General features: G+C 44.2%; 2 protein-coding genes across 9 annotated transcripts in view; one reads left to right on the top strand and one right to left on the bottom strand.

The window, feature by feature from the left end:
- The window catches only part of CLDN12 (claudin 12), a 27,582-nt gene extending 26,324 nt beyond the window's left edge, over nucleotides 1-1,258 (top strand). The window contains exon 2 of the mRNA XM_040352441.1: nucleotides 56-1,258. Within this exon, the coding sequence (XP_040208375.1) occupies nucleotides 56-811 (756 nt within the window). The 3' untranslated portion in view covers nucleotides 812-1,258. The remainder of the gene's footprint in view (nucleotides 1-55) is intronic.
- The window catches only part of ADAM22 (ADAM metallopeptidase domain 22), a 390,621-nt gene that overhangs the window by 163,784 nt on the left and 202,680 nt on the right, over nucleotides 1-24,157 (bottom strand). For all 8 annotated transcript variants that reach the window (XM_040352431.1, XM_040352432.1, XM_040352434.1 and 5 more), the window contains exon 6: nucleotides 17,960-18,023. In XM_040352431.1, coding sequence (XP_040208365.1) covers nucleotides 17,960-18,023 — 64 coding nt within the window. The remainder of the gene's footprint in view (nucleotides 1-17,959; nucleotides 18,024-24,157) is intronic.

Genomic DNA, 24,157 nt, shown 5'->3' with positions numbered 1-24,157 from the left:
TTTGGCTACACATTGCTCTCATTTTAAACTTGTTCTGTATTCTATTTTGTACCAGGTCCCACGATTGAAGATAATGGGCTGCCAGGAAGTGCATGCCGTGACCCTGCTGGCCTTTGTCTGTGGCACGGCCTCCATCTCAGGCCTGTTCGCTGCCACCCTGCTACCCCAGTGGCGGCAGATGAGACTGTATACTTATAATCGCAATGAGAAGAACTTGACAGTGAGCATCGGACTCTGGGTGAAGTGCACACGGGAAGAGTGGAGCAGGGAATGCCTGATGTACGACACCGAGTGGTTCGCCAGTGTGGACCAGCTGGACATCCGCGTTCTACAGTTTGCTCTTCCCTTTAGCATCCTGACCGCTGGCTCTGCCCTCATCCTGTGCCTAACCGGAATATGCAACACCACCTTCACCTCCAACGTGCCGAACCTAAAAATTGCCAAGTGTCTCGTCAACAGCGCTGGTTGCCATCTTGTGGCAGGCTTGCTGTATATCCTAGCTGGTGTCATTAGCCTGACTCCATCTATCTGGTCCATATTTTACACCAACGTGTTGAACAGGAAATACGGGTCTCTGTTCACCTATGACATTGCAGTATTTGTTGCCATAGGCAGCTCTGGCGGGATGTTCTTCACTGCCCTGTTACTGTTTTTGTGGTATTGTGCCTGCAAGTCCTTGCCATCGCCATTTTGGCAGCCGTTGTATTCCCATGTACCCAGCATGCACAGCTATGTTCAGCCATCGTACTCGGCGCGGTCCCGTATGTCGGCCATAGAGATAGACATTCCTGTGGTTACTCACACTACATAGATTGGATGTGCAATTTAATTCTGAAATTTTATCTCCCACCTAAGTAGTTGTGTACAGTGGTGATTTAAAGGGTTATCCAACCCCAAACAATATTTCTGGTTTACGTTTAAAGTTGTTGAATTGTTCTCAATCTCCTCATCTTTTGGGATCTCTTATAGTGTGAGATATGAGCCCTCAAATTCCCTGGTCTGTACCAATGCCATACTGAGGAGGTCTCAAGTTCTCTGTTGTAGTTTAAGTTGCATTAAATCTAAAAGAGAGTAGAAGGTCTATCCCACCACTTGAGGAAAAACAGATTAGGTCATCCTGGTACCGACCTAAAGCTGAAATAACTGATACATTTGTTCTTTTCAACTAATATCTATAATGGTGATTAGTATGTATATTTTTGGCATTGTACTTTTTGTATTGATTGTGTTGCCTTTTAAATGTTTTCTAAAACAATCACTTTCTTTGTTTTTACTTGTGTATTGATCTAAAGACCAAACTTCTGGTTTTGGCTATAGCAGAGAAAGGTTGGAACGTTAGGTTTTTATTGTCTCCTTGTTGGGGAGATTCATTATTTGTCCAGGTCAGTGGTCTCCAAACCGTGGCCCTTTGCTAGACTATCTGGCTCTTGGGGCACTATTTTGACACCAACAATAGGGCATAATTCCTCCTACTAATGCCAATGACTGGGCACTACTCCCCACTTTACTGACCACAAGCATTATGTAACTTTTTTTCTTTTCTTTACTGACCACCAAGCTTGAGGCATTGTTTACTCCCATGGAGGAGGGGGCATTTTTTACTCCTACTGGCAACAGTCCGGCCCACCTAAAGTCTACAGGACAGTAAACTGGCCCTTTGTTTAGAAAGTTTGGAGACCTCGTGGTAAGGTGATCATTGTGACCAGGACTGGAAAAATATGGGAAATCCAAAATTTTACAGTTGTCGGTAGAACGGGAATCGATGGGAAAGGATTTTCTCCCACTTCCTTTTGTGTTTCCTAGGCAGGAATTAAAGGGAAATCGCCCCAGTGGGACATGAGTTTTACCCACTCCCTACTCTGTTCACTACTGAAAATAAATAAAAGGGGGGAAGCTTTGTGTGTGATAGATAGATAGATAATGTATCTATCTATCTATACTTTTAATACCTCATTAACCACTTAAGACCCGGACCTTTATGCAGGTAAAGGACCTGGCCAGTTTTTGCGATTCGCCACTGCGTCGCTTTAACTGACAATAGTGCGGTTGTGCGACGTGGCTCCCAAACAAAATTGGCGTCCTTTTTTTCCCACAAATAGAGCTTTCTTTTGGTGGTATTTGATCACCTCTGCGGTTTTTATTTTTTACGCTATAAACAAAAATAAAGCGTCAATTTTGAAAAAAATTCTATATTTTTTACTTTTTGCTATAATAAATATCCCCCAAAAAGATATTAAAAACTTTTCCTCAGTTTAGGCGTATACGTATTCTTCTACCTATTTTTGGTAAACAAAAAAATCGCAATAAGCGTTTATCCATTGGTTTGCGCAACATTTATAGCGTTTACAAAATAGGAGATAGTTTTATTGCATTTTTATTGATTTTTTTTTTTTTTTTTTACTACTAATGGCGGCAATCAGCAATTTTTTTTATTTTATTTTCGTGACTGCGACATTATGGCGGACACATCGGACAATTTTGACACATTTTTGAGACCATTGTCATTTTCACAGCAAAAAATGCTATAAAAATGCACTGATTACTGTGAAAATGACAATTGCAGTTTGGGAGTTAACCACTAGGGGGAGCTGTAGGGGTTATGTGTGACCTCATATGTTTTTCTAACTGTAGGGGGGCGGGGCACAAGATCAATGAAGCTGCCACTACACACAGCTCTCCCCGTTCTTCACCCCTGGGGACCGATCGCGGGACTCCGGTGGCGATCGGGTGCCGCGGTCACTGAGCTTCGTACCGGGTCGCGGGCACGCGCCCGTGACCCACGGCTGGGCACTTAAAGAGGACGTGCAGGCACGTGCTTGTGCCCAGCCGTGCCATTCTGCTGATGTATATCTGCAGAAGGTGGTCCTTAAGTGGTTAAAGGGGGTTTGCACCCTTTGTCTGGTGGAAATCTACTGTCGATTTGAAAGACCAAGATGCAAGATGGCTACTAACATGGCTTCCAGAGGCATGATGGGACTTGTAGTTTCGCAACAGTTGGAGGGACAAAGTTTGCCTACCCCTGATCTAGGGCATATCAGACATGACTAGGCCCGAACTGCTGAGGGAACTTCAAGTCCTGGCTTCCCTGCTAGTCACATGTGTCTCTTTAGCTGCCGGTGACTTTGACATGCATAGAGAGAGATTAATTTACACTATATTGTCAAAAGTATTGGGACACCTGCATTTACACACACAGAACTTTAATGGCATCCCAGTCTTAGTCCGTAGGGTTCAATATTGCCCACCCTTTGCAGCGTTTTGACACAATCGTTTTTTTTTAACCAATGGTGTGCAGGCAAGACTGATCATCAGTCAGCTTCATCGGATATCTGATGGAAAAATCAGACCGTTTTCATCGGATTGACCGATCGTCTGTACGCGGCATATGGTGTTCTATCGGGTTGAGGTCAGGACTCTGTACAAGCCAGTCAAGTTCCTCCACCCCAAACTTGCTCTTGCGTGTCTTTATAGACCTTGCTTTGTGCACTGGTCCAAATCATTTGGTGGAGGGGGGATTATGGTGTGGGGTTGTTTTTCAGGGGTTGGTCTTGGCCCCCTAGTTCCAGTGAAGGGAACTCTTAAGGCGTCGGCATACCAAGACATTTTGGACCATTTCATGCTCCTAACATTGTGGAAACAGTTTGGGGATGGCCCCCCTCCTGTTCCAACGTGACTGGGCACCATTGTATAAACGAGGTACATAAAGACATGGATGAGTGGGTTTGGGGTGAAGGAACGTAACTGGCCTGCACGGATTCCTGACCTTAACCCGATGAAACACCTTTTGGGATGAATTGGAGCGGAGACTACAAGCCAGGCCGCCTTCTCAACATCAGTACCTAACCTCACAAATGCGCTTCTGGAAGAATGGTCAAACATTCCCATAGACACACTCCTAAACCTTGTGGACAGCCTTCCCAGAAGAGATGAAGCTGTTACCCCAGTTTCACACTGGGCTGCGGGAGTGAAGCCTTGTGAGTTCAGTGGAACTCGCATGATTTTACTCCCGCTGGTCAGTCCCGATTTCGGACATGATTGCAGAGACATCTGTGCAGGTTTCATGTCAAATCGCACCAGTGTGAACCAGGGCTCATAGCTGCAAAAGGTGGGCCAACTCAATATTCAACCCTACGGACTGAGAATGGGATGCCATTAAATTTCATGTGCGTGGAAAGGCAGCTGTCCCAATACTTTTGACAATAGTGTATGCTACTGCAATGCCTTCTAATAAATGTTGCAGAGCACTTAGAATGTACAGCAACATTTTATTTTCTATGCTTCCAATGTGAAGAAAACATTAAACACTAAGTGGCATCTGCGTTGTTTGAGTTCTAAATATCGCGAAAGCATCAGGGTGATGGCACATTTTACTGTGACCTCATTTTAATCTATAACAAGCTATTTAGAATGCAGCACAAAACCAAGGACTGAGGCCCGGATTCTCAGTGGCGATACGACGGCGTATCTCTGAGTTGCGCCGTCGTATCTATGCGCCTGATTCTTAGAATCAGTTACGCATAGATATATGTTAGATCCGACAGGCGTAAGTCTCTTACGCCGTCGGATCGTAACTGCATTTTTACGATGGCCGCTAGGTGCTTCCATCGAATTCCGCGTCGAGTATGCAAATTGGGTAGATACGCGAATTCCCGAACGTACGCCCGGCCGACGCAGTAAAGTTACGCCACTTACGTTAGGCCTTTCCCGGCGTATAGTTGCCCCTGCTATATGGTGGCATAAGTGCGGCGTAACAATTTTAAGTATGGCCGTCGTTCCCGCGTCGAAATTTGAAAAAGTTACGTTGTTTGCGTAAGTCGTCCATGAATGGGGCTGGACATCATTTACGTCGAAACCAATGACGTCCTTGCGGTGTACTTTGGAGCAATGCATACTGGGAAATTCCACGGACGGCGCAATGCTTCGTTTGGGAAAAACGTCAATCACGTCGGGTCACAGTACATTTACATAAAACACGCCCCCCTGATCCAAATTTGAATTAGGCGGGCTTACGCCGGCCGATTTACGATACGCCGCCGCAACTTACGGAGCAAGTGCTTTGAGAATACAGCACTTGCCCGTCTAAGTTGCGGAGGCGTAACGTAAAGCGGATACGTTACGCCTGCACAAAATTACGCCGCTGGGCGAGAATCTGGCCCTGAGTGAGTGTGTGTCTGTGAAAACTAGGATAAATGTTCCTCTATCATCATGATATAGGATCGCTTGCTGCCTTGTGATTGTATAAAATATCCATACCTGGAATTCTGTCAAAGTTACAATGGTCCAGCTTGGAGTAATGTAACTAATGAAATTGTAACTGGCTGATACCCCTGGAAGCTGGAAATTGCTGTGTTGGGCACCACTACTCCATTGATCTCCACTTGCTCCCAGGTCCCATGCTGGGTGGCTTCATTTCTGCCTACTGAATGCAGAGCAGGAAATCCGCTGCTCAGAATGGGCATTATTCAGACTGCCTCTCTAATTAATGCAAAGCGACGTGGGCAGTGACTTTATGCTCTCTACTTTGTCCAGTCAGAGAACGCTTTGCATTAATTCTGAAGATGCAAAGCATTCTGTGAATGGCGCCTGTGCCGAGCTGCCAACCTCCCGTGTTCAGAATGCAAGAGTGCAGCCGCTCGGCACAGGACCCAGAGGCAACATGAGATCATTGGCGTAGCGGTATGTAATTCAGTGATTTCTAACTTCCAGGGGCATCAGCCAGGTATGGTATATACATAGTTAGGTTGAAAAAAGACACAAGTCCAATCAAAAAATAAACAAACAAAATAAAAAACACAATACAATGCCATACACCCAACTCCATACCCACAGTTGATCCAGAAGAAGGCAAAAAAAAAAAACCAGCAGAGCATAATCCAATTTGCTACAGCAGGGGAAAAAATTCCTTCCTGATCCCCCGAGAGGCAATCGGATTTACCCTGGATCAACTTTACCTGTAAATGTTAGTACCTAGTTATATTATGTACGTTTAGGAAAGTATCCAGGCCTTTCTTAAAGCAATCTACTGAGCTGGCCAGAACCACCTCTGGAGGGAGTCTGTTCCACATTTTCACAGCTCTTACTGTGAAGAAACCTTTCCGTATTTGGAGGTGAAATCTCTTTTCCTCTAGATGTAAAGAGTGCCCCTTTGTCCTCAGTGTTGACCGTAAAGTGAATAACTCAACACCAAGTTAACTATATGGACCCATTATATATTTGTACATGTGGATCATATCCCCCCTTATTCTCCTCTTCTCAAGAGTGAATAAATTCAGTTCTTCTAATCTTTCCTCATAGCTGAGCTCCTCCATGCCTCTTATCAGTTTGGTTGCCCTTCTCTGCACTTTCTTCAGTTCCCTAATATCCTTTTTGAGAACTGGTGCCCAAAATTGGACTGCATATTCCAGATGAGGTCTTACTTATATACATTGTTACATTACTCCAAGCTGGACCAATGCACTTCTATATAAAATATCCATACCTGGAATTTATCTTTAAAGCGGGGGTTCACCCTATCGACGGGAAAAAAATTTTTTTTTTTTTTTTTACCTTAAAATCAGGCATTGTAGCGCGAGCTACAGTATGCCTGTCCCGAATTTTTTCCCCCCATACTCACCTTGTAGTCGTCCATCGAAGATACCGGGGAATGGGCGTGCCTCTGGAGACGGAGGATGATTGACGGCCGGCTCTGGCGCGTCACGCTTCTCCGGAAATAGCCGAAATAGGCTTGGTCTTCACGACGCGTGCGCATAGCCTGTGCGCAGGCGCCGTGAAGAGCCGAGACCTACTCCGGCTGTCTTCGGGGAGAGTGACGTGCCAGGGCCGGCCGTCAATCATCCTCCCTCTCCATAGGCACGCCCATTCCCCGCGGGAGCCGAAATCTACGATGGACGACTACAAGGTGAGTACGGGGTTAAAAAAATCGGGACAGGCATACTGTAGCTCGCGCTACAATGCCTGTCTCGATGGTAAAATCATGGGATTGTGGGTGAACTACCGCTTTAAAGAAGAACTCCAAGAAAAAACAATCAAATCAGGATCTTGCTTATATTCCTCAATTACTTTTAACTCTTAAAAATGCCAATACCCTCTCTGTAGCGAGTATAAAGCCCACCCTCCATAAATTAAAGCTATGTTATTCACCCATCTATTGTGTTATCATGGTAATAAAATGCATCTCCTTCTTTCTACTTGCCGACTGGACAGTGTAGATACAGAAGCTGATTTATAAGGCCTGGGCCCATTCACAGCACCTGTGGTGTTCTGTGCAGGTCAACACAAGCTCAAATCGGCTCACCGATCCCCCTGCAGAGTGGGGCGGATGACACATCCGTGTCGGCTCATTTTACGCAGAGCAGACAGACAGCGCACGCTCTGCTCAATGGGTGGTCGGGAGTAAACAGACTCCGCTGTCTGTCTTTATACCAGACTACCCTCCAATCTGATTCACCTAAACAGAACAGGATGGACCACCTTCCAGTTTTTCTTTTTTTACAGATCAGATTGGACCCAGAGGTAGGTGGGTGTAAATGGACACCCACCTGTTCTTAGGGATGCATGGACCTTCTGATCAGGTCTGCCTGAAAACAGACCTGATTGGATCACTCGTGTGAAAGGGGCCTAAGACTTGTCACACTAGGTATCCTATTGCTGGAGAAAACTCCTCCATGGCAGAATTTCTATGCAGGGCGGTGTAACGCCTAATACATTCTATGAGAAAACCGGGTGACCGATTGTTCAATTTTTGCTTGACTGTGGTGTAGCTGAAAATGACATTAACGCGTACGGAAATTCTCGGAAGACATAGGCAAACGCAATTATGTACTAGCACAGGGATATGCAATTAGTGGACCTCCAGCTGTTGCAGAACTACAATTCCCATGAGGCAAAGCAAGACTCCGACATCCGCAAGCATGAACCCAGAGGCAGAGGCATGATGGGACTTGTAGTTTTGCAACAGCTGGAGATCGGCTAATTGCATATCACTGTACTAGCATCTTCCGGGTTGTTCTTTGCTTCTGATCATGCGTGGTATTTGTATTTGATTATTTCCATACGATTACTGTACACATTGAATGAAAATGCGACGTTGTGTTCACTTCCGATACAAAATTTCTAGCTTGCACACTTTTTTTTTTCACAGTCGGAATCGATGGAAAGCACTATACAAACAAGCAGAAATTTTCTTTTGTGTATAGGCCACTTATTTACACGTGTCACTCGCTGGTTGGATGAGTCCGAGTCTCCTTTCTCTCTAGCGACACTTTGTTCCTCAAACCAGCGGGAGAGCGATACGTACAAGTTCCGATCATGTGTACAGAATTTCTTTGGCCAAAACTCCAAAGTACAAACACGCATGCTCAGAAGCAACGCTCACCATAACGCAACAATGGCAGAAGTTGCCCAAAGGGTGGCGCTAAAGAGCCAACAAACACGAAACAACATAGTTTTTCAGCTGACAATTTTTTTGCCGTTTGTATGCAAGACAAGTTCATGGACAAAAAGTCCTACGCTTTGTCCGATGAAAATCCAATCGTGTGTACTAGGCTTATGCAGCATTTTTTTCTTATGCCTTTGACCGCAGCTGTATTTTCAGCCATTCACATTGGGCGCATATTTCCAAGCAGCGTTCAGAGGCATAAAAATGCCCCAAACCTGTGTTCAGGGAGGAGTTTTCTGTCATCATTTATCCACATACGTGTGTGTGTGTGTGTGTACGAATGCAGTGGTCAGAATACATGCATATTCTAGCCATCAGGCCCCTTTCACACTTGTGCGACTTGGGAGTGCAAAGTCGCATCACAAGTTGTACCCCATGATTTCCAAAGATGACCATTCATATGTCTGCAACTTAAAGTAGCACCAACTTCAAAGTAGTCCCTGCACTACTTTGGTCCAACTTTGATGCAAGTTGAGGTCCATAGACCTCAAGTTTACACGGGCATTCCCTAAAGTGGCAAAATTCGCACCTGCAAAAATTGCGTGACTTTCAAGTCGTAGCAGTGTGAAAGCAGCCTAAAAGTGAATTTACATGTGTACATTTCTAAAAGCCATACGTCCTGTAAATGAGTGCACCAAAACAAGCATTTTTACGCTGGTTTTTTTTCTTCTGCTCAGCACAGACCGGGGTATTTTTAATATTCTCATAAAAGGAGCACAACCGTTTGACACACTGATTTAAAGCCGAGCGCCAAGTGTCATTAAAATTTACTGCTACAAATGAATTGATTTTAAATGTTTTCTTTGTATGCTCCGTGAAATAAGTAATTTGGGGTTTGCACAATGGGATTCCGTTTGTTTCAGTACCTTTTACAACTTTTCAGGGATTTGGGTTAAAGACCAGTTTACACCTATGCATTATAGCGGATGAGAACATAAAAAAAAAGCACACTTATGTATATCGCCTCACTGAGCATGGAGGATGCAGTGAAATCAGTGGAAGCACATGAAAGAATTAAAACGCCTCTGCCTTTGTGAATTTCCGCTCTAATGCCTGGTACCCACAATGAGATTATCGGATGAATAATCGTACTTCTTCCTTTTTTAATTTTTTTATTTATGCTAATCTCAGTTTGAACCTGAAGAGTTTACTAAAGTAACAAATATCATACGACAGAATAAAAATTTGGAAGCGATGTCAGGCGTTGTAATGCATTTGTATTGCATTTTCGAATGACAACTGTACTAATTAAAGGAATATTGTAGGATCTGGTATAATGCAAAAAAAAAAATGTCGTATGTCTGATCAAATAATATCGAATGAACTGTCCTTATAGGCTCTTAAAAGTTCTTTACTATCCGATTTATCGTACGATTGCGCTGAAATTCATGATCCGTTGCAGTGCGTTAGGCCACTTTCACACTGAGGCACTTCTAAACTGCCAGTAAAAACACTGGGCGCTTTTGAAGAGCTTTTCATTCATTTGAATGGAGAGGGGAGTTTTTCACAGCCCTGCCAGCACACTGCCCCAGTGTGAAAGCATTCATTGATTTTAATGGAAATAGGTTTTTGTTAGCTTTTTAGTGTGAAAGCGCCTCAGTGTAAAAGTGACCTTAAAGTGGGACTTCACTCTGCCAAGCAACATTGTTCATCTTTAATCCTCATGCTCCTAGCGTTTGTAAATAGATAGAAAATTATATCATATTTACTTGTTTTAAACTTTTAATATTTGATTTTTTCGTTCCTGGTTACTTGCCTAGGCAAATAATCTCATACATCCCAGGAGAGGAAGGGTTTTTTTTTTTTTTTTTTTCAGCCAAGCACGCTCTCCTGCATGCATGTTTGAGCAAAGGGCAGATGGATTCCAGGAAACAAATGTTACATGAATCATTTTCACTTACTCAAGATGGCCATGGCCAAAATTAATTGCTAGGGGGTGTTTTTCAAAGTGATTTCTCAACAAAATAAAGCATGGAGACATGGATGGGCTGGGGGTTTGCTTTAAATATTAAAAATTAATTAAATGGTGTGTTTGGTTTGTCAGATGCAGTGTAGTTCCACTTTAATGCATGCATTAACCCCTTCCCGACCGCCGCCTGTACATATACGTCGGCAGAATGGCACGTACAGGCAGGGCCGGTACAAGGCAGGGGCGGGCGGGGCGAGTGCCCTGGGCGCTACCATTCCGTATAGGAGGGGGGCGCAGTTCTGACAAACAGGCAGCCACGACCGCCACCCGCCAGACCAGTACACTTGTGTGTCACTGTCTAGTACTAGTAGTAAGCGCGGGCAGCCGCTGCCGAGTGCGCTCCTCACCTCCTGGCTCCCTTTCCTCTTTGTTTACTAACTCCCCCTATGGAGTCAGTTGGTCCATTCCAGTGCCGAGAGCCGCGTGACGTCACGGCCGGAGGCGGGCTGAGAGAGGGAGGACTCGGAGCAGCACTGCGCAGGGAGCTGTGTCTGCTGAGCTGGCTGGCAAGGACTAGTCACGAGGAGCCCGAGCGTGCCTAGGAACCTAGCAGCAGTGTGCTACGCTACAGTCAGTACTGCAAAGAAGACTACTGACTACTAAAAAGTAAGCAGAACAGAACAGAACCTGTTAAAGCAAGTAATTAAATGACTGTATTGGGGGGGGGGGGGGGTAAGCTGACTGAGGAGATCAGCACTTTGTGTTATTTTGAGCCATGCCTTCTCTGACTAGCAAAAAAAAAAAAAATCAATTGCAGCCTCACTATGCCACCAAACGCAGTCACTGTGCCAATCACACGCAGCCACTGTGCCCATCACACGCAGCCACTGTGCCCATCACACACATCCACTGTACCAACACACGCAGCCACTGTGCCATCAATTGTTGCCACTGTGCCAATCACACACAGCCACTGTGCCCATCACACACAGCCACTGTTCCAACACACGCAGCCACTGTTCCAACACACGCAGCCACTGTGCCCATCACATGCAGCCACTGTGCCCATCACATGCAGCCACTGTGCCCATCACACACAGCCACTGTTCCAACACACGCAGCCACTGTGCCAATACACTCAGCCACTGTGCCCATCACATGCAGCCACTGTGCCCATCACATGCAGCCACTCTGCCCATCACACGCAGCCACTCTGCCCATCACACGCAGCCACTGTGCTAACACACGCAGCCACTGTGCCAATACACCATCAATTGCCGCCAGTGTGCCCATCAATTGCCGCCAGTGTGCCCATCAATTGCCGCCAGTGTGCTCATCAATTGCAATCAACGCAGCCACTGTGCCCATCACACGCAGCCACTGTGCCCATCACACGCAGCCACTGTGCCCATCAAACGCAGCCACTGTGCCATCAAACGCAGCCACTGAGTGGCTGTGTTTGATGGCACAGTGGCTGCGTTTGATGGGCATACTGGCAGCACACTGGCGGCAATTGATGGGGCAAACTGGCAACAATTGATGGTTACAGACTGTGTTTGTGTTATTTTGAGCCATCATTGATTCTTTCTTAAAAACGGGGGGGGGGGGGCGCAGTTTGCCATCTTCGCCCTGGGCACCAAATGGCCTTGTCCCAGCACTGCGTACAGGCACATTGGCGTACCTGTACGTCCCTGCCTAGACGTGGGTCGGGGGTCCGATCGGGACCCCCCCCCGCGACTTGCGGCGGTGGGGTCCCCTCGGGGAGCGATCCGGGACGACGGCGCGGCTATTTGTTTATAGCCGCTCCGTCGCGATCGCTCCCCGGAGCTGAAGAACGGGGAGAGCCGTATGTAAACACGGCTTCCCCGTGCTTCACTGTGTCGGCGCATCGATCGCGTCATCCCCTTTTATAGGGAAGACACGATCAATGACATCATTACTACAGCCACACCCCCCTACTGTTGTAAACACACACACACAGTGTACACCAAATCCTACAGCGCCACCTGTGGTTAACTCCCAAACTGCAACTGTCATTTTCACAATAAAGAATGCAATTTAAATGCATTTTTTGCTGTGAAAATGACAAAAATCCCAAAAATGTGTAAAAATTGTCCGAAGTGTCCGCCATAATGTCGCAGTCACGAAAAAAATCGCTGATCGCCGCCATTAGTAGTAAAAAAAAAAAATAATAATAAAAATGCAATAAAACTATCCCCTATTTTGTAAACGCTATAAATTTTGCGCAAACCAATCGATAAATGCTTATTGAATTTTTTTTTACCAAAAATAGGTACAAGAATACGTATCGGCCTAAACTGAGGAAAATTTTTTTTTTTATATATGTTTTTGGGGGATATTTATTATAGCAAAAAGTAAAAAATATTGCATTTTTTTCAAAATTGTCGCTCTATTTTTGTTTGTAGCGCAAAAAATTAAATCCACAGAGGTGATCAAATACCATCAAAAGAAAGCTCTATTTGTGGGAAAAAAAGGACGCCAATTTTGTTTGGGAGCCACGTCGCACGACCGCGCAATTGTCTGTTAAAGCAACGCAGTCCCAAACTGTAAAAACACCTTGGGTCTTTGGGCAGCAATATGGTCCGGGGCTTAAGTGGTTAAAGGATCACTAAAGATGATTTTTTTTTTTTTTAATAACAAACATGTTATACTTGCCTCCATTGTGCAGCTCGTTTTGCACAGAGTGGCCCCGAACCTGGCCTTCTGGGGTCCCTCGGCGGCTGTCTCGGCTCCCAACTGCAAGGACTTGACACCTTCATGCGAGCGAGCTTACTTGGCGTTGAGTTCTTGCGGGCGCACTCCCGTGATACAGTGAGTGGCTATGGCCGCCGGCTGTATCACTCGGCCCCGGCGCGCCGCGTCATTGGATGTGATTGACAGCAGCGCGAGGCAATGACTGCACTGCTTTCAATCCATCCACTGTAACCAGTTAACGGCCAGGCTGAGCGGCAAAGAGGATGTCGGGGGCAAGCGCGGGACTTTCAAGGGGTCAGGTAAGCAAAACGGAGGGGGGGGGGCGGTATTGTCGGATGTTTTTTTACCTTAATGCATAGATCCCTTTCAGGCAGACTGTTAATGGAGAAGTACAGCAAAAGCTCCTTTTGGCTGTACTTTTCCTGTGGATCAGTTTGGTCTGCTTTCTTGTGATCCATTTTCAGCAGGCTAAAGCCCACACTCGGTTGCCTTCATAGAGCCACAACCATATGGTTTGGATACACCACATGCCTGCAGGGCACCCGGCCTGAGCGTGGCGACAGTGGGGGGGGGGGCTGGCAGAGAGCCAGTGACTGACTGGCACTGAGAACCGAGCAATTTGGCGGTGTTTGCTCTTTTGGTTCTCAGTGTTGGAGATGGCGGGGGACAGATGCAGCATCGGATCGAAGCTGCATCCACCTAGGTAAGTATGATTCTGCAAAAAAGAAAAAAAAAAAAAAACAATTCGCATACTTCTCTTTTAATGAATTGGTGTCACGTTTTTAATATATGTATTGGAAAACATTAATAGGGCTCAGTAGAGAAAGCTTTGACACAAGAAGTATCTTTGTTTTTTAGCATTGTGTAATTTTATAAATCCCATTTTTCTTTCTTTTATCTAGTTGGGTTCTCTTTGAAAATTGGGCCTAAAAGGTATACAAGCTTTGTAGATACATTAAAGCACATCATATTTTCCTAAATGCACTTGGAATTGAGGAAAAAATAAATAAAATAAAAGCATTCCGTTTGAACTTTCTATGCCTCCTATAGATATATTTACTGAATATTATTTTCTAAGTGATGGTTTGGTATTCTCACTATTGGTGCGCTTAATTTTGGTACTTTCTGTCGATTGTTTACATGCCGGTCATGTGGAGTTTTGATGTATTTTTATGAATAGGTGAAATAAAACATTTTTGAACGACTGACCTGAGACTCGCCTTTTATTATAGATGATTGAACATTGTTTTGAATAAGATTGTTGTGAACAGCTTGCAGTGTTGTGCGTGTTTTATGTGTTTTTTTTTTTTTTTTATTTTTTTTACACAGGTTACCTACAATCATGCATGTTTGTGTGCTTCCATTGCCATTAACAGGCCCTATAACTTGCAAAGACGGGGGGGGGGGGGGGGGGGGGTTATTTACTAAAGGCAAATCCACATGATTGGATGATGAAAATCAGCAGAGCTTCCCCCCCCCCCCTCATTTCAGATCTACCCCTCAGATTTACAGCGATTGCATTTGGTGCAAAGAGGATTTACCTTTTGTAAATAACCCCCTTAGTGCATTAAGACATTGCACAGAGATGAAATGGCACCAAATAAAACAATTGTTAACTCTTGTGCATACGTTAATGCATTAACTACTTGCCTACCGGCCAATTCTGGCACGTCTCTCCTACATGTAAAAATCGTATTATTTTGCTAGAAAATTACTCAAAACTTGGCAAACTGTCAGTCACCACTCTCTGCTCTGCTTCTTCCTCACTCACTGGAGCACTGGGCTGTGGAGAAGGCAGGAGCAGCCAGCTCAGGCTCTCGGCGGCTTGCTGAGAGGCTGAGCCAGGTGACGGCCCAGGCATGTGGGCGGTTCCCGACTTCATTGTTTCAATCTTGCCCCAGCCTGGACCGGGTCTGAGACGTAAGCCCACTGTCTGCTGAAAATGGATCACAGGAGTGCAGAACGAACTGTGATCCACAGGAGAAGTACAGCCAAGCGAGCTTTGACTGTACTTATCCTTTTTGATTCTGTATCTTGACTTTGTTTACAATAAAACATATACAAAGCCTAAGGCCCCATGCACACCGGTGCAAACTCTGCTGAACGCACATTTTTAAAGACTAAAACCAGCGTTTAGAAATGCCTGTTTTGCCACGATTTTTGTGGAGTTTTACCGCGTTTGCGTTTATAAGTGTTTAGTTAAACATCATAAGACCCTCGCTCAAAAAACAGTATTATTTAACCATTTCAGCAATTTTGCGAGACCAGAGTGAGTAGCAGCTCAGAAAGCAGCAGTGTACTTCTATTTAGCGTGTCACTTGCCGTATCACCTGCCACAAGTTGTGAATTGTCCACTTGCCTCGTCACCTGGCCACGCCACCTCCCACAAGTTGTGGAGTGTCCACTTTCCACGTCACCTGCCACATCACCTGGCCACAAGTTGTGAAGTGTCCACTTGCCACGACACCTTCCACAAGTTGTGGATTGTCCACTTGCCACAAGTTGTGAATTGTCCACAATGCAATGCAAACAATTACATTTTTTTTTTTTTTTTTTTATGGTTTTTCATCATTTGCCATAATTTTTGAGATTTCCAATGTAAAAAAAATAGGTCACCTTTAAAAACGCTTATAAACGAAATCGTGGCAAAACGCCAGTACCGCGCTTAGCGTCTGAAAACTTTTGCGTCTGAACCCATTTTTTTGCTTCTGGAAAAACAAGGTTAAACGCAACTGCCTAAAAACGGCAATAAACGAGACTGTGTGCATGGACATACAACAGGACATACATGGGTCCCTATGTGATTGCGGGTGTCAGCGGATGACCATCCGCTGACACCCGTAATGGTCTGCCTCCGCACTGATCCGATTTTTCGGACGGAAAAAAATCCTATTTTTCTTCCGTCTGGCGGATCGGATCGGATGAACACGGACATATGGTCCGTGTTCATCCGATCCTCCATAGGGGAGAGCGGAGGAAAGACAGGGCGGTCCCTGCACAGTGTGCGGGGACCGCCCTGTCAGTTGACGGCTCAGCAGGGATTTTATGGAGGATCCCCGCTGAGCTTTTGCGGACACACGGAGCGGGTCATTACTGATCCGCCCGTGTGAAAGTTCCCTAAATGAGTTCAGGGGCAGTTGAAATAAGTGTCCAACTGCCTCTGAACACACGTTTAACAGCGTCTCGTGTGGATGGGGCCTAATTGTTCATGCTAATGATTTATGAGCTGTAGATATAGTAATTATTAACTGGGGGTTCCCTGAGAGCTAAACATTATTTCAAAGGTTTCTCAGTAATTAATAAGCTTGAGAATCCTTCCACATTTATTCAAAACAGCAAAAAACATTCAGATGAAGGAATCGTGAATTTTTATTTTCAGTTGTAAAAATGAAATGAGCAGTAATTTTGGCCAGAAATGGAATTCAGAAAATGTATGGTTATGATGGTCAGTGAGGAAGGGCCCCTTACAATGGTGGTTACTTGGGAAGGGCATCTTGCGTTGGAGGTCACTGAAGTGCCCCCTTACCTCGGGGGGGGGTCACATCACTGAAGTAGTGCCCTGTAGATTGTTAGTCATTGGAAGAAGGTAACCATTACAGTGATATTCAGTGGTAAAAATGTTCCTCAATTGATGGTCAGTAAGCTGTGACCTCACATTGGAGGTCAGTGAAGAAGGCTCCCCCTGTAGAATGATGATGGGGATGACGATGATGAGTGGTAAGAATGCCCCCCTTACATTGGGGATTGAAGTGTCCCATTAAGGGTAACCCCTATATCACTCCAGACCATACATTTATATATTGCAGCCCGCCAAGGTTTCATTCACACCTAGTGCATTGACCTTAGCTGATCAATCAATGCAAGCTCAACCCAAGGACACAGCAAGTATGATCACTATCTATGTGCCCAGTTCACACCAAAGACATCATGCATTTTTTTTTTTGCAGCTCCGTGCACATAAACATAATACAGCATGCATCAATGCGTCAAAACACACTGCTGTTGCACACACATTGTGTGCGGTGTGAGGAGCCCAAGGACAGCCAGCTCATTGAGAACAAAGCACTCCATCTAGTGGCTAATCTACACATTTCTGTATTTAATACAGAACAAAAATTAAAGTGCAGCAATGTAAAAGTTACATAAAAAATAAAAAAAAATAGTTTTAAGATGAACCATGCCATAATAATATACAATATGTATGACCCGTGTCATACTTTCAGTTCAATGCCAATGACACAGTTAAATACAGGCTACTATGCGGGTTCCTGTGTTGCCCCCTCACCTGCTCACTGCACTATGAAGATCAGCACACTGGTCAGGTCCCTATTTTGAGTCCACATTACCGTCAACTTACAAAAGCAAACCAAACATATACATAGCCAAAACAAAAGCCCTGACCTCTTGGTGCACTGCAACACTATTGGGAAGCAAATGTAAAGCCTTGTTTTTCCCCTACCTGTCCCCCCTTCTCTCTCTCTTTCTGAGTGCACAGTGAGCCATGCATGCACAGCTCTGTGTACATACCCAGCACGAGTTACATCATCCAAGCCAATCAGGAGGCCAAACACTCTGAATCCTGAAGATGGCCACAAGAATATGAAAGCCCCGGTGACAAGGGGGTCCATGGCTGTTGCATTGCCGAATGAGGGAATTCACAAGGCAATGGTGCAAAAAAAACTCATCATCCTTGCACATTATGGACCCAACATACCTGGGCAGTTTATTTCTGCTTTTATGTGGGTCACAGTGATGGCGCTAAAAGTCATCCTGGGAAGAAAAGCTTTCCTCCCGCTTGCAGCAACCTTAGGGCTGAAGGGTGTGGATTTTACCAGTAATGAAGTGTGAAGCCCATCTGTATATTAAAAAAAAAAAAAAGAAGTTTGCTTAAGACTTACGTTTGGGTTGTAGTTCTCTCCGGGCTCGATGAGATACGTGTGATTCCCATCGCAGAACATCCCGCTGTGGGGAGAAAAAAATTGAAAGGATCCTTATTGGTTGGTATACCATCTGAAGACATAGTTAATCTGGTTGAAAAAAATACACAAGTCCAATCAACATATCAAAAAAGGAAAAAACACACAAAAAAATAAAACCTCAAAATATATATATATATATATATAAAAGAGAAGTACAGTAAAACCTTGGTTTGAGAGTAACTTGGTTTGAGAGCGTTTTGCAAGACAAGCAAAATGTTTTAATAAATGTTGCCTTGATATACAAGTGATGTCTTGATATAAGAGTAGCGTCATGTCACAACTGAGTATAAAAAAGAAGAGAGGAGCCTCTAAGTGTAGCAATATGGTTACATTTAATGAAGGTACAACATTTAGCAACATAGGTGCCTCTCTTCTCTTTTATACCCTGTAAAAAAATGCTTTGATATACAAGTGCTTTGGATTACAAGCATGTTTCTGGAATGAATTATGCTCTCAAACCAAGGTTTTACTGTATGGGAATTAATTTTTTCCTCATAATCATACTTACCTAGGTGGATGCAGCATCGGTTCGATGCCGGGGAGCGGCTCGCTGAGACGGCCATCAGTCCAGACACCTGGGGGGTACCTGGACTGATCTGTGTGATGTCAGCGGAAAGCGGACTTCAGACCGTTCTCTGCTGAAAATGGGTAACAGGAGTGCTAAACAAATTTTGCCCTCCTGTGACCCATAGGAGAAGTTCAGCCAAACGAGCTCAGGCTGGACTTCTCGTTTAATGTAGCACTACCTGGTATGAGTTACTGAAATTAGGGTTTCCCACTTCTGCACAGCCAGTCACACCGCATTTCGTTCTTTCATCCGGACACAGAAATCAGTCTTTGGCTTGTTTTTGTGGTTTTATTAGGGGATGATAACTTGGATAGGGTTAGGGATTATGGGATGCCCAATGTGGTTGCTCTTCATTGCACTTTCTCCAGTTCCCCGATATCCTTTTTGAGAATTGGTGCCCAAAACTGAGCTGCATATTCCAGATGGGGTCTTACTAATGATTTGTACAGGGGGGCAACATTATATCTCTCTCTCTGGAGTCCATACCTCTCTTAATACAAGAAAGGACTTTGCTCGCTTTGGAAACCGCAGCTTGGCATTGCATGCTATTAATAAACTTATGATCTACCAAAACCCCAAATCCTTCTCCACTATGGATCCCCCCAGTTGTACTCCCCCTAGTATGTATGATGCATGCATATTCTTAGCCCCCAAGGAAATAACTTTACATTAATCTACATTAAACCTCATCTGCCACTTAGTCGCCCAATTAAACAGTGCATTGACGATGGCTTGTAAGATTTTACTTGCCCTCTCTACGCTCCAATGCTGTCCCCGACTTCCTCCTTGGTCCAGGGCCAGTGGTTCTCCTCAACGCAGAATGGGACTAGGGTTTGTGTTGATTGCTAACAAATGATGCCAGCTCATTGCGGCACCATGGTAACAGCCCCTACATGTACATGTACCAGTGGCTGACAGGTTCTCTTTTGATCAAAAACACCTCACCTCTAGGTGAACCTGTGAAGTATTTAGTTACGCTTCTTTTGCCCATTGGGAGTTTTACCAGGGAGCTCTGTGCAAACAAAGAGAACATGTTTCTTTCTTCAGAGAACAGAACATACGATGGGCCTTTAGTGTTTGCTGTCCATACCTTCCTGCCCAATGAGGCTTACTATTGGGAGCACTGGGCAGGGGGGAGGAGCCAGGACTGCCCTCGGGGGGACCCAAAAAGAAGAGGATTGGGCTGCTCTGTGCAAAACCATTGCACAGAGCAGGTAAGTTTAAAATGTTTGTTATTTAAAAAAAAAAAAGTATTTTTTCCCCTTTAGAATCACTTAAAGAGGAAGTAAACCTGTCAATTTAACACGTGTCAGGAATGTAACTGTCACATTGGTTGTGCTCTCAACCAAACTATCAAACCATCCAATGGCCGTGGTCATAACTAATCATAGGTGCAGCACCACGGCAGTTAAAGATTAAAGCGGGGGTTCACCCTATTAAAAAAAAATATATATATTTTTTATTCTAGCATAAAATTCGGCATCGTAGCGCGAGCTACAGTATGCCGGTCTTACATTTTTTATCCCCGTACTCACTGTTTAATCCTACCTAGACGATTCCAACTGCCCACGGGGAATGGGCGTTCCAATCCAGACGGAAAGTGATTGACGGCCGGCTCTGGCGCGCCACGCTTCTCCGGAAATAGCCGAAATAGGCTTGGCTCTTCACGGCGCCTGCGCAGGCGCCGTGAAGAGCCGAGACCTACTCCGGCTGTCTTCGGGGAGCGTGACGTGCCAGAGTCGGCCGTCAATCACCCTCCCTCTTGCTAGGAACGCCCATTCCCCGCGGCAGACGGAATCGTCTAGGTACGATTAAACAGTGAGTACGGGGATAAAAAATGTAAGACCGGCATACTGTAGCTCGCGCTACGATGCCGAATTGTATGCTGAAATGTTGTTCAGCAGGGTGAACCACCGCTTTAAACAGCAGCCAAGATGTCAGCTTCCTTGGCTGAAAACGATTGGGGAGTTTACATACACTTTATAAAGAGAAGTCCACCTTTCTCCCCATGTTACACTTATATTTAGGGAGCAACATGAAACACGGGCACAGTGCACAGCCCACCACCCTCAAACCGCCCCCTCCAAGAATCCGGTCGATTCTCCCCCTGCTGGCTCCCGTAAAAAAAAAATTTTTTAATTCAGTGCTACAAGTCAAAGTACAAGTCCCATCTGCCACCACATAGTTCTCAATGGATCACAAGTGCTGTTGAGTCCATTGATACTTCTTCCAGCCCCATAACAGATGGCCTGTACTTTGGTACAGATCTGTGGCTAAAGGAATAGTATGCAGGAGCCTGAGCATTGCACCTGTAATCCACAGTTCACATATATGCGGCTGTGGTTTGCAGTCCAGAGTCAGGTGCGTTTCTGTTTAAAGGTTCAGGTGAAAATTTTTACCTGAATTCACACCTGAACCAGACCCAAAAACGCACAGGGCCTTTTTCAAAACCGCACCACGGCCGCCCGCACATGTGTGAACCGGCTCCATTGAAAGCTGGTCACATTCACCTTTTATGCAAATTGGATGCGGTTAAAGACACATACGATTGGTATATATGTGAACCCAGGCTTAATGCTTTACCATAATGATAAAAAAAAAAAAGTTATTATTATTATTATACAGGATTATACAATACAGAATTATTATATAAATGCAATTTTTTTTATTAAAACAATATGTGGTTTTTTTTTGTTTTTTTGCGAAAGGTGGACCCTAAAGTGTAAATAAAGTATTTTCTTAACAAAGTGCTAATGGGCTGCATTCTGTATGGCAGCAGAGACTGTGTTCTGTCCCATTTTTATGCATTTTGTATGTATTGTGTTGAAGATATGAGGTTATCGTTTTTCTGTAGTATGCTGACATCTAGTGGTGGTTTTGTGACACTGCAATTCTAGTTTAGTGCTACTTAGTCCTAGCTAGACCCTCACCACTTCTTCCATGTTCTCTCAGAGATGGGGCTAAGAAAAGTCATTGTCTTACACTTCAAAAGACTGGAAAAACATCTTCTGAAATTAGCTAAAGTAAAATTGCATTGGATTCAGCTTCTGTGTTTTATTGAAGAGTCAGGCTGCCTGTGGATGGCGCCAAGTCAGTAGGTGACCATTCTGTCCGAACAGACCGAGTGTAAGGAGATATGCCAGTGCATAAAAAAAGCTTTGAAATAGGACACTGTGTAATTCTCTATTTATCTATAGATGTACAGACTCAGCACAATTCTGTGCCACAGGGAAGTACCGTATATACTCGAGTATAAGCCAAGTTCTTCAGCATCGAAAAGTTGAACAGTTATAGTTACAAAAAAAAGTGTAAAAAAAAAGAAAAAAACAAAAACACAAAAAAAATATTTTAAAAAAAAATAGTTGTCGTTTTATTGTTCTCTCCCACTTTATTCTCTCTCTATTGTTCTGCTCTTTTTTACTGTATTCTATTCTGCAATGTTTTATTGTTATTATGTTTTATCATGCTTGCTTTTCAGGTATGTAATTTACTTTACTGTTTTCAGGTACGCCATTCAGCTGTTTTATTTATCTTGACAGCAACAGCGTTTGCTCCCACGATACATAAAGCTGTGACTCCAGTGCTGTAGGAGGTGATTTCACCACTACAGTTAAAAAAAGAGCATATATGCTGAAGCATGGGGGCATTAGGGGCGCGTACATACGGTCGACATTCAGACGGAGGCTTGCCCGTGGAAAAGTCCGACCATGTGTATGCGCCATAACTTTTTTTGCAGGAGGATGCCCCATGCTTCGGCATATATAAATGGTGCATGTATGCCCATCATTAGAAGTGAGTAGATGAAGGGAGGTATGCTAATGGTGGGCATACCCACCGATCAATCTCTATTTTTCGTTCAGCCAACAGGCTGCATGAAAAAAAAGATTACAATACATGTCCAACAAGAACCATCAATGTACTGGTATGTTGCTGGACTTTGAATGGTTATACCAGAATGATGCCTGTGGGTTTAGGTATCATCTTGATATCATTCTTTTCAGCCAGCAGGCAGCTTTCATGTAAAAGCAATCTTAGCAGCTATTTAGCCTCTAGACTGCTTTTACATTCAGTGGGAGGGAATGGCCCCCCCCCCCCCCGGATATAAACAGCGCCATTGGGAAATTGGGAAAGCATTTTATCACACCGATCTTGGTGTGGTCAGATGCTTTGAAGGCAGAGGAAAGATCTAGGGTCTAATAGACCCCAATTTTTTCCCCAAAAAATTACCTGTCACTAACTATTGCTATCATAGGGGATATTTACATTCCCTGAGATAACAGTTGACAAAAAAAAAAAAAGCTAAATAAATAATAATAAAAAAAAGCATCCCTGTCCCCCCTGCTCTTGCGCAAAGGCGAACGCAAGCGTCGGTCTAGAGTCATATGTAAACAGCAATTGTACCATGCATGTGAGGTATCACCGTGAGGGGCAGATCAAGGGCAGAAATTTTAGCAGTAGACCTCCTCTGTAAATCTAATGTGGTAACCTGTAAAGGCTTTTAAAGGCTTTTAAAAATGTATGTAGTTTGTCGCCACTGCGCGTTTGTGCGCACTTTTAAAGTGCGTCGTGTTTGATGTCCATGTACTCGGCCTAAGATCATCTTTTTATTTCATCAATAATTTGGGCAATATAGTGTGTTTTAGTGCTTTAAAATAAAAAAAAACGTGTATTTTTTTCCCCCAAAAAATGCGTTTGAAAAATCGCTGCGCAAATACTGTGTGGAAAAAAAATGCAACACCCACCATTTCAATCTGTAGGGCCTTTGCTTTAAAAAAATATATAATGTTTGGGGATTCAACTTAACTTTCTTGCAAAACAAAAAATATGTTTTCATGTAAACAAACAGTGTCAGAAAGGGCTTTGTCTTCAAGTGGTTAGAAGAGTGGGTGATGTGCGACATAAGCTTCTAAATGTTGTGCATAAAATGCCAGGACAGTTCAAAACCCCCCAAATGACCCCATTTTGGAAAGTAGACACCCCAAGCTATTTGCTGAGAGGCATCTCAAGTCCATGGAATATTTTATATTTTGACACAAGTTGCGGGAAAAAAAACATTTTTTTTTATTTATTTTTTTGCGCAAAGTTGTCACTAAATGATATATTGCTCAAACATGCCACGGGCATATGTGGAATTACACCCCAAAATACATTCTGCTGCTTCTCCTGAGTACGGGGATAGCACATGTGTGAGACTTTTTGGGAGCCTAAAATCCAAGCACCGCCTTTAGGCTTTCTAAGGGTGTAAATGTTTGCTTTCACTCCTCACTGCCTATCACAGTTTCGGAGGGCATGAAATGCCCAGATGGCACAAAACCCCCCAAATTACCCAATTTTGGAAAGTAGACACACCAAGCTATTTGCTGAGAGGTATGGTGAGTATTTTGCAGATCTCGCTTTTTGTCACAAAGTTTTGAAAATCTAAAAAATAAAAAAAATAAAAAAATGTTTTCTTCCTATATTTTCAAAAACAAATGAGCGCTGTAAAATACTCACCATGCCTCTCAGCTTGGGGTGTCTACTTTCCAAAATGGGGTCATTTGGGGGGTTTT

The sequence above is a fragment of the Rana temporaria genome, chromosome 5 (genome assembly GCF_905171775.1).
Source record: "Rana temporaria chromosome 5, aRanTem1.1, whole genome shotgun sequence".
Lineage (NCBI taxonomy): Eukaryota > Metazoa > Chordata > Amphibia > Anura > Ranidae > Rana > Rana temporaria.
The sequence above is the reverse complement of the archived record's forward strand: the minus strand, read 5'-3'. Positions and strand labels throughout refer to the sequence as shown.